Source organism: Semicossyphus pulcher, unplaced genomic scaffold (assembly GCF_022749685.1).
Source record: "Semicossyphus pulcher isolate SPU_LCO1_2020_fin unplaced genomic scaffold, fSemPul1.0.p SCAF_9, whole genome shotgun sequence".
Taxonomy (NCBI): domain Eukaryota; kingdom Metazoa; phylum Chordata; class Actinopteri; order Labriformes; family Labridae; genus Semicossyphus; species Semicossyphus pulcher.
Window position 1 is genome coordinate 15850514 of NW_027211770.1, and position 11350 is coordinate 15861863.

Consider the following 11350-nt stretch of genomic DNA (forward strand, 5'->3'; position numbering starts at 1 on the left):
TCAACCATTGTTATAGTACTGTGGCTGGCCCCATGGCCTAACTTGCAGCAAGGCAAACTCAGTCATGCCTTAACCAGCTCCTTCACTACGTCCAACGTGGACAAAGTACCTAGCAAAAATTTAGCAGATAAACTGTAGTGTGTTGTAATCTCACCACCACTGATCACAGCTCTGATTCTGATGTGATAAGCTAAAATGCCATGGCTTTTACTGCATTAGTGAAGTGGAAAGTGCAGTTTTAGGGATGTCATTAAACTTGAAATTACTGCCCATGATTCCTGAATATTTTTTGTTTTGTTTTTAATCTAAAAGCCATCATCATCACTATTTTGAGGCATACAGGCACAAGAGAAAACTGCTCTCTAGTATTAACATATCACATATATCACATATTATTATTACAATCCATTTCATTATATACAATGGCAGTCCATTCATATAGGACACTGTTTTAATTAAACTGTATTATTTCTCATAGACCCAGCAAAGAAGTATGCATTATTGTCTTCACAGACATATTTTCAATAGGGACATCAAGAATCAATACTGAAATAACACAGATATGGTTTCCTACTTTGTGCACCCAAGTGTCAACAAATAAGAACCTTGTTAAGTGACCTTAAAATGAGTAGCTAAATACATTTACCTACATCCTGCATTAGTGTCCCCCAACTTAAACTCAACACAAGGATTGCTCTTTATGCGCTTATTTGCCATTAACCTGCTGTGCCACAATTTGACAAAAATGTCAAATTGGACATCTGATCTTCATTTAGAAGGAAAAAAAATGTATAATGGTATTCTTACTGCCAAATAACAGCAGACTGGAGGTCAAAGCAAAACTGATAGACAATGAAGAAAGTTCTAAATACAATTTTAATGGCACAATTTAAAAGCTTATCAGTTTCAATGCTATCTTTTCAAAAAGGAAGATAAACACATAGGCTACCACATATTGAAAAAATCTCAAAATCACATAATTGCAAGAAAAAAAAGTAGCAATAGGATACAAAATACAATGAAAGAAACATATTGAAGATCCAAACATAGCCTCTTGGAGAAGAATCAAGTTCCACGTCAATTTTTTGCAAGTTGTAGTTGTCCTTTTTTTTGTGCATTTTAAAATTAGATTGAAAGTAATATGGTATTCCCCGCACCAACTTTGGTTCCAATTGGAAGTTTTCCTCATGCCAAAAAATAAAAAAACAGGAGTAATGAGGCAACATAATCACACATTTTACATTCATAATCTACACAGTTCTACAAAAATATTTGCAATCGAAAACCCTCAAATCCTTAAAGCATGATTGTAGGCAAAATCAGCAACGGGTCTGACATGATAGTTACCCTTTGTTTTCTGAGCCATGAGAAGTCTGGTGCTGAAGAAATGTCTCCAAGCATGAGAATGTTTCAGTGCACTCAGTGCATTCGTAAAGAACATCAGAGGAATTTCCTTTATCATTTCGAGTATTGTCCATTTCATCATCCTCTATGTCCTCTTGATTACCCTTTTCCAGGGCAAGGTCCCCACTGGAACTAGTGCCATGACATGTTAGTCCAACATCATCTGGTTCTCCAGTACTCGGGTGGTTTTGAAGGTGAAGCTCAAGGGATGAAGAATTCCTGAATTGAGCTGGACACCTGGGGCACTTATTAGGTTCCTTTTTGTGGTAGCGCAAATGCCGTTGGTACACACATAGCAGCCCAAATCTCTTTCCACATTCCTGACACTTATAGTTAACACGGCCCGCTTTTCCAGATTGTTTACCGACTGGATGCTGCTCTTGTGATGCTGTTTGCTCATTGTCAGAGGAACTCTTGGTTTTCTCATCAGGGGAGCTTGAGATTTTCTCGCCATTAAGAGAATTGTGTTCAGGCCCATTTTGTGGATTTGTGTATAAGATTTTCAAACCAGGTTTCTTTTCCAATTCAGCTTTGTGGTACATGGCTATATGTCGTCTCAAATCACAGCGCTGTGGAAAATGTCTACCACAAAACACACATGTGTGCATTGTACCCTTATGGTATCTCATGTGCCGAGATAAACTACTAGAATGATTAAAGACACGATGACAGTGCTTGCAAGGATGCAGTTTGCCATTTGGATTACTGGTTCTTCTACGCCTGCCTTTAGGTGATATTCTTCGCTTAATAGGTCTTTGTGATTCTTGATTCAGCTGATCTATTTCCTCCTGAGTTTGATGTGTCAGATGATGCTCCTTCAGAGCTGTTAACTTTTGGAAACGATCCCCACATAAGCCACATCTGTATGGCGTGACACAGTGTGCAGTATCAATCTCAGCAGTAGTATCCCTAAATATTTTACTATCTCCATTCTTAATGGCGACAGATTTGCCATAGTAGCTGTTTTCAAATGAGTCTTCTCTGTTCTTAGAATTCACTTCAACTTCAATTTCAGATGCAAATGTAGCAGTTGGCTCTTTTCCTTTGCAATGGTACAGTGAGTGTGCCTGGAAATCTGACATCCAGAAAAAATTCAACTTACACTTCCTACAAGGATAAGCTTTCTCCAACTTTTTTCCTTGCTTATTCTCAGATTTACCTAATACTGTAGCCTTGGGTGAGGTGTGATTTTCTTTTTGATGAGCATTCAGTGCATCCACTTTAAGGAACCGCTTACCACAATGACCACAGCAGTGAAACCTTTCATTGGCATGGTCATGGAGGTGTTTCTTAAGGTCCTGTCTACCTTCAAAGATCTTACAGCACAGAGTACACTTGTAACCTCGCTCTGTATTTCTATACTGCTGGTGACGATGTAAACTTTGCAGGCTATTAAATGACCGACTACATATATCACAACGGTAATGGCCCTGACGAGGCTTGTCCATTTGCAAGTCTGATGACCTTGGCCTGAACACATCTCTAAAAGGGGTAGGTTGTGGCCTTTGAGTTGGAGACACTGGTTTGATAGGGGATGAGTAATGGGATGGTAAAACTCCAGGAGATAGAGGTTTAACAGGCAAATGTGACTGCGCCAAGCCATTCACAACTGTCAGTGTACCATTTTCTTGTAGCACATATTCTCGAGGGATTTCAAATCCATTGGATGAGCCATCAAAGGAAAATGACTCCAAAGGTCCATGAACGGCCATGTGGGCCAACAAATTTGGATACTGACTGAACCCATCACCACACTCAGTGCAGATAAAAGTACATGATTCTCCAACGAACTGTGCTGAAACAACAGTATTCACGGATTTCTGTTTTTCCATGATGAAATTCTTTTGTCCGTGTGCTGATGGCATCACTTGTCAATCTGCAAGGATGAGTACAACTCTCTCCAGATACCCCGTCAAATTGTTTCCATGTGGGAATAGTTAAGTCCACTCACTCAGCACACTGGTTCTAAAACAATGTCCTTACAAGATGAAGGTTCAACCATCTGCTGAGATTGTTCCATGTTGTTACAGCACCTGGGGGCATACAAAAAAAGAATTACCATCAATCACAATATATTCCAAGCCGGGTAGGATGACATTTGTTGACCACTTTACTGCCAATACAAGTCAAACAAGCACCACAGAGGTAGGAAAGGGATTGTAGTTCAACTGTCACCATGTGCCAGATGGGATTTGACCGAGACCTACTATAGGTGCTTTTCGACAGCAGGAACTTTCCCCAGGAACTAGGGACCTTTTGAGGAACTCTGTGCATTTTGACAGCAGGAACCAGGGTCTAAATTTAGTTCCAGGGTAACTGACTCCCCCCCCCCCCCCAAATTGTGTTATTTATACGGTATGTCATCAACCGTTTCTAATGGTGTTCAAATCAGCGTGATCTGCACCGTGACAGTAACTTTATGAAAAGAAAACTCATGTCTCCTACTTCTGTACTGTTGGCACACACAACCTCACGCCGTGTGTGTACTCCGTGAACCACCCGTTTATGTAGCCACAGCATTAACTAGCTGTTACAGGGAACATAAACAGACAGTTCGCGGAGCGGACGTGTCGCAGAGTGTTTACTCCCGCACACAGATGCCGTGAGGTTGTGTGTGCCAACAGGAAGTAGGAGACGCAAGCTTTTGTGCTCAATGAATCTATTTGCGGTGCAATAAAGCACGATCAAACACAGCACAAGCTGAATCTCCTCCATGCCAACAGGTTTACTGTAGTGTTGCACAAATGATGGTACCTTCTTCTTCTTTGAGTCTTAATCAATAGTATGTGTGGCGGTTGGCAAACCAGCTTAAAGGTGCATTACCGCCACCTACTGGACTGGCGGTGTAGTGCAGTTACTTTTACGGTTTCTTCATACGTCATTGGCCTGATTTGCATAATCTTCCAGGGACTTTAGGCCACTGTAGAAACGCAGACAACAATGGGCCACAGGAACCATTTAGTCCCTTAAAGAGAAGTTCCTGGAACTGGTGCTTTTGATCGAAAAATGGTGGCACATGATTATGTGCCACCATAACCAATTGGCCAAAGGAAGATCACTAAATAACGTAAGCATTATTTTCAAAAATGTTTTTCATTAAGAAACGCACATAAATTCGCTCATGAGTCTGTTGTCTTCTTTGGAAAAGAAAGAAAATGGAAAAATGTTTTGAAAGTTTGACTAGCTTGGGGTTGCTGTTTTTGTAGCACACAAATGTTGCATGCTTTAGCCTCCAATTTATAGGAGCCTATGCAAAATTCTTGCCTGGGTTGCTAACAAGCATTTTCCTTACATGTATTTTGTGGCAATATGCCTGTCCCTATCAACCAACAACAAAATTGATTAGGAACTTCCCACTGTAATATAAAATATTTTAGTAAACTCCCTTTTAAAGTCTTCGGACAAGCATTGCCTTCTTCTGTGACCATGCATGCATGTCTTTTTCCCCTTTTAATCCTAATACTTGTGTCAATTTAAATCACTATTTCAGTTGATGATTGCTTAGAGAAGACTTGAAATGTTGCCTACGTCAGAGTCTCCCGGTCACTCTTCCTCATAGGTCTTCCCAGAATTCTATTGGCACAATTCCATTACTTCTCTCACTGAATCATACTTGTTCTTACCAATAGAGAACTTAAGTTAAACTTAAGTTTATGTACATGGTCAGCCAACAATAAATCTAGGTTAGGCAATTTATTGTATAAGCACAAGTCATTTTGGTTAAAGTCTTCTAACCAGCGCTCGGTGTTACAAGTTTATTACTGACGGGAGAGAGGGAGACGAGGAAGTGAATTTATTAGCAGATTTATAATAATTTATTACCAGACTTTGTAATTAAAGACGCTACTGGAGCAGAGTGTTTCTGTTCATGTACCATTGATAGCTGTGCAAAAACACAACTTTATAACATGGGCAAAGAAATCACACAACTTTGTTGAGAAATGGCTCCTGGTCAACAGATAGCTTTGCTAAAGTAACCGCTACCAATTGTAGCTTCTGTTAGCCATGCAGTATCGGGCTCTGAGCGCCCCCTACAGGCCTGGAGAACTTCTGTTGTGAGGACTGGATTTTCAGCGTTTTACTTTAGCATGTGTTTTCGTGTGTTTGTGTGATTTGACTTTGCATTGTTTCTGTATTTGCAGCGTGTTTGATGTTAATGTATTTGTTTTGGCTTTTTGCAGTACGTTTTTAAAATTTGTAGCGTGTTTCCATCGTTGAATTTGCATGTGTTTTAGAGTTGACATCATTTCTGAATTTGCATCCCTGCTCAAACAAGACTTGTTATGCCATGTAAATTTATTGTTGTGTGGTTTACCTAGGATGAATAAAAGAAAACCTCCAGGGCACTGACAGGACTTATTCTTGGTAGTGTCCAAATGAGAAAAGCACAAGTAAGGGAGGCCATCAAAGTTCTCTGTTAACGCTCAAGGAGATACATGGTACTGTGGCTAAGCTGAAACTTGCACAGCTGTGGCAGAGGTGCTTCCTGGTTACGGCTTTGTGGCGTGAGGAAGAACCAGGGGACAGAAGCTTGGCAGTGACATTTTGTGTCTTCATACAAAGACTATGAACTTACAGAAAACAGCACCACAGTGAGAAGCTTGAGCCATCAAACCCTGAGTTACAAAAGTATTGTAAGGGCAAACAACGCTGGGAAGCGGATGTACAATCCCCCAGCCTATGAGTGCAAGAGCTTAAGAAATTATATTTCTATTTTTGATTTTTTTTTCCCACTGCTAAATCTTGAGGTCAACATTAGCACTATATCTTACTCTGCACAACGACACTTTATACCTGCAGTGCACAGTATCAGATTAGCTGTTTGGGTCAGCGGTTTACAACAAATAAAAGAAAATACAATATTATGGAAATTAGGGATGGGCACGGATATTCTAAATGACATGGGTATTCAACTATAGCTGTAGCTTATGGATTTTTTTTTCATGATATATGTTCATTAAATATTATTCAATAGCTATATCAATCACATATTGTTCATTAAACGTGTATACCAATGTCATTTAAAATATGTAAAAAGTAGAATAAAGATAGAAAATGCCTGGCACAGCAGCGTAACTGTAATTATTTATATCTCCAGACAGACCGTCAGGATTGGACAGGATCACATGGCTGTATTCTCCAGTGCAAGCATAATGGACACTGGACAGGGTAATAATTTCGGGGGGCACGATTGTCAGTGCCAAAGGTAGTAATGTTTGAGGTTTATAATAAATTTACCTCTTAGTTCCATGTGTGTGAGTGTGTGTCGGGTTTCTGCGCGTATTAGAGAGAGTGCTCATTAGAATGAGCGTGCATGATGGAGAGCTTGGCATCGGTCTCTGGCTGTTTTTAGCCCGTGTGGGGCTCGAGCAGGAATCTCCCTGAGGTTGAGCAGGCGTGTGTGGAGGCAGCGGTGAGCATGTCCTCGTCTTCTGGCATCACCAGATCAGCACCAAACCGAAAGCAGTATCATGATGTGAGTAGACGAGGGAAACAAGCTCTCTGTCTCTCTCTGTGCCATAAACAACTTCATTTTACTGTGTCAGCAAATACGCTGATATTTCCTTTTGATGGAGAGCGCTACTCTCTGTGAGTAACAAACAGAGACTCGTGCGTTGTGAACTCACCGATGCATGCAAATCTTACTAATGCACCCTTTAAACAGCAGAGACAGACTGCGTTGGGTCAAAAATAGCACTGTGCGCCACCGTGCCTTGGGCCAGGTGTTTGACAGGGCCCTATGGCGGAAACGTAGCTTATTAGGGGCCAGCGCTGAGCGTGGGCCCTGGGGCGGCCACACCCTCTGCCCCCGCGGTTGGTTCGCTGCAGGCTACATTATAAGTGCGCTACACATTTTTTTTGGAGCGAGGTTAACCGGATATCCAATTTATTTAAAAAGAATATTGATATGCCTTCAAATGCCCATCCCTAATATAAACCACAAAGTGCCGTTCTCAGTGGGGACAAGAGGAGGCTTTTATGAATAAGAGAACTCAGAGGAAGTACATTTACAGATGAGACTATCTGACAGCGAGACAGAGAAGTGTTGATGCCTTAACTAGACCAGTGCCCTGGTGTGCAGGCTGTAGGAGAAAGCTGTGCAGTTGTAACATAACCCTTTACTCTCTTGATTTCTTTCTTCCACAGAATGTGTGCAAGGGATTTTCAATGTGTTGATTTATTTATTTTTATGGACTATCATTGCTTCTGTGTCAACAACTTTATATTATTTTTTTTAACTTATATTTGAGCTGTTTTTTTGCATTTCTCTGATTAGACTGTATTTTTTGGAGCTATCTGGCACTATAAGTTCCTTTGGGATTGATAAAGTTCTATTTTATCTTATCAATAAGACTCCTCTCTCTGTTATTTATCAGGTCTAATTTATCTCTGCTATGTATGCAGCCCCATGTCACTGTAGAGAAAACAGATGAGGAGGGGGCAGGCATCATTGACCATACACCTGCAGCCGAACAGCCTGTTGTCCAGACAGACACAGCATATAAAGCTGAGGTGGAACATCCTCCTCCCAAGAAGACAGCAAAAGGGGGATCTCCTTGGAGGGCCTTTTGCTGAATCAGCAGCAGCACCTCAGTCGACCAGCAGGATTAGGCAGTAATGGATAAGTAAAGAAGTGACACAGCCATTACCCTTACAAGCTGTCCACTCTCAGCTGTACCCACAGCTCTCCTCTATCAAAAGCATGCCTCTCTATACCAGTCCCATTTGTCCCTGGTGAACGTTTTTTTTTTCTTTTCAACAGCAGGGGACATGTCCAGAGATCTCAGCTTTTGCCTGAAAAATAGACATGCTGATGTTTCTTATAAAACTAGAGCCTGACCGATATTGGATTTTTGGGGCCGATGTCAATTCCGATATTAGGGAGTAAAAAAATTACAATATCGATATATTGGCCGATATATTCACTCATGTTCAAAATGTATCTGAAATTAAAATACTAAAATTCCAAAACTGAAAAGTTATTGTCACATTTGCATGACATACAAAATTCAAATAAAAGTGTTTCTGTAGCAGCTTAAATAGCACTATAAATAATAATATAATTATTAAATAAAATATCAAAGTAAATAGAAGTGAGTATAACACAAACGTAGGAACAAAAATGATTTTCTTGTTTTTCCCACCTTCACACAGTGCTGCTGAAGATAAGAGTCACTAAACACAGACCAGCTCATTTGACAGACTGATACTGTTAATAATAGTAATAAAAGGCTTAATGAGCAGGATTATCCATATTAAATATTCCCTCTTAATCAACATTATAATCCAGTGAGCTGATGTCTGTATCTGCAGAGGATCTGCCCTTCGTCTGTGTTTCAATTCTTATTATTCCGCTCTGTTTGGGGCATTTTGGACTATGTATGGACTGTCTATCGTGGGGCAGTGGTCTGGAGCTCAGCCAACAGTTCGCAGGTCGGGACTCAATCAAAACGTAACATGAAGGTGACATGGCTGTCTCTCTGCTCTGCTCTCTATCTGTCTGTAACACCGTAACATCGTAACTTTAACATCTTTATGGGACCTAAAAGGGACTTCACAAAACGTCTTCATTTGCTGTTCTGTGAATGAGAACAGTCCGCGTGTGTGTGTGTCTCACTGCTGTAAGGAGCTGCAGGTGTGCTGAGGGCGGAGTAGACAGACGACGATGGCTTATTAAAACAAAACCCTGTATCTTCCTGTGGGGTTTTACGGAGGTGTAGACGTGTAAGCTTGTTGTTTAGAGTGTAACCGCTGTGAAACTAGCAGACAATAAAGCTTAAAGCTCCTGTGCCTTGGTTATTATCGAACTTAAAACTAACTGAGAGCCAGACTTTACACACGGGATCTCGTCTGCGCAGTTTAGATGCGCAGAGGGTAGAAACAGCGGCACTGTGAAAGCAAGCTTTCTTTGGCTGATAACTGTGATTTGAACATGAGTTTGTTGTTCACAATGTTTCGTTCTGTATGGGAAAGATAATGCTTCCCTTCCTGTCTCTGCTGCTCTGCTCTGCTCAGCTGTGACGCGCACTCTGGCAGCGATAGGGACGTCCTCATTTCCCATCATGCCTGCCGCCTAGTGCTGACTGAGTGGTTTAAGTTGTTAAGTTTGCTATTTATGTTCCAAAATGCAAAAATATATTTTGTTCGCGTTTTTAATGGGTCTGTTTAGAACATATGTTCTGCATATGTTGGTAATTGTCATTTTTGTGCTGGTTTATAGTTGTAACCATGAGTGAGGTGTCTGTTTCATTTCTTGAGTTCAGCTGAATTAAGTTATAAACACTGAGAGGTTGGCTCTCACATTGTCAAAATCAAAACTGCACCCTCTGCCTTTTAAGGGGTGCAATGGCCTTTACCCCACAGCACTGCAAAAATTCAAATTATTCAAAATTGGAGCATATTGAAGGACATATTCGCTGATACGATATATCTGCAAAGTGCGAAAATCGGACGATAAAATTAGTTGACCAATCGGTCGGGCTCTATACAAAACATGTACAATTCAAGGCAGGAACACAGGCCAATCCTTTATTCTTTAATCCTAATCATTTAGTTTAGATATAAGAAAGTGTTCTTTAGTATTAACATTATATATATAATTTAAGCCATATTTTCTAGCATTTGTACGGGCCTAAATAAACTACCTCCAATCTCAATGGGCAATGTAGTATATAAAACCATGCATAAACCTGATCAATCATGCCAAAAAAGAACAAGCCTGTTACTTTTCTCCGCAAATCATACATTGACAAACAATAGGACTCTATACAAAACACTGATGTTTCTTAACATAGAAATGATTTTCATATTTTTTCAACTGTCATAATTCTGTCTAACAATAATGTGTCTAAAACAACAACAATACTAAATATGCTGCAATTCAAATACAAAGGCCATTATCAAAAACATGTCACCAAAAATAAAATAACTAGGATATGATAACTGACACATGGGCTTTTGGGTGGGTGTAATTACAAGAATTAAAATATGTGCAAAGCTGGTGGTATGTTACCAGAGGTGCAAATGTCTGTATTGCTCGGTAGAAATAAGCTTTGACAGGCATTACCAACGTTATTCATGATATTGATGACCACTACTAGCAAAGACAAATGTCTATCTTCAGGATATCACGATTATAATTTACATCCGTGTGGTTTTAACAAGATGTTTGCAGCCAGGGGGCGACTGAGTCCCTCCGTAACAAACAGCTATTCGTTAACGAGCTGTTAAGCGCTAACCTACTTTAAAAATGATAGAGCTAAAGACAGGCATAATGTATGAGCAGCCAATAAACTGTGAAAACTAAATGTAAAGTTGTGGGCCAATAATGTGGTCAGACGAGGGCTAACGTTAGCTGCTACCAGCTAATGCTAACGTTACTTAGCATGAGGCGAAAGCACTGTGATTTGTGTATATAACCAGACATCTAGGAGTCAGTCGGTTAGAGCTTGAAGTAATTTCAGACACAACTTACCACAAAAGCTGGTGCATCTCAATATACAATTAATTCCATGTCTCGCGTCCCGCAGATACTGCTCCGTGCTAGGTGACAACCTGGTGACAACCTAGCGTTACTGCTGCCGCAGGCCCAGTCTCTCGCTCTCCTTTTTTTTCTTCTTTTAACTTTATTCACACTTTGTCGCTTACAACAGGTTCAATTACATTAACAACAAGGCACAATCCGCTGTAAGCCCACGGAAAGAAATACATCCTCCTCATCATCATCATATAAAAAAATAAATAAGAATTAATTACAAAAGGCTCTAGTTTTCATAGCTTTAAAGCTTGTGCAGTATTTTAGTAGCCTATGTCCAAGTAGAATTTTAAGTAGGCTATGATATGAAGTAGGGATGTGCACTTTAACCTGTCATCCGTTAACCGACCGTTACGAATTTTAACCGATTAATACTACCAGTTAAATAGTTAAATAAAATTTGTTCTTTTT

General features: G+C 40.2%; 1 protein-coding gene across 1 annotated transcript; it reads right to left on the minus strand.

The window, feature by feature from the left end:
- Positions 1 to 863: 863 nt before the first annotated feature.
- LOC138584094 (zinc finger protein 83) lies at positions 864 to 10997 on the minus strand. Its single transcript, XM_069656238.1, has 2 exons — positions 10880 to 10997; positions 864 to 3437 (listed from the first exon to the last, which is right to left on the minus strand). The coding sequence occupies exon 2, from the start codon at positions 3267 to 3269 to the stop codon at positions 1344 to 1346; it is 1926 nt and encodes a 641-aa protein (XP_069512339.1). The 5' UTR covers positions 3270 to 3437; positions 10880 to 10997; the 3' UTR covers positions 864 to 1343.
- Between the last annotated feature and the right edge of the window lie 353 nt (positions 10998 to 11350).

Coding starts and splice junctions, on each gene's coding strand:
- LOC138584094 (XM_069656238.1), bottom strand. CDS start 3,269: ATGCCATCAGCACACGGACAAAAGAATTTCATCATGGAAAAACAGAAA.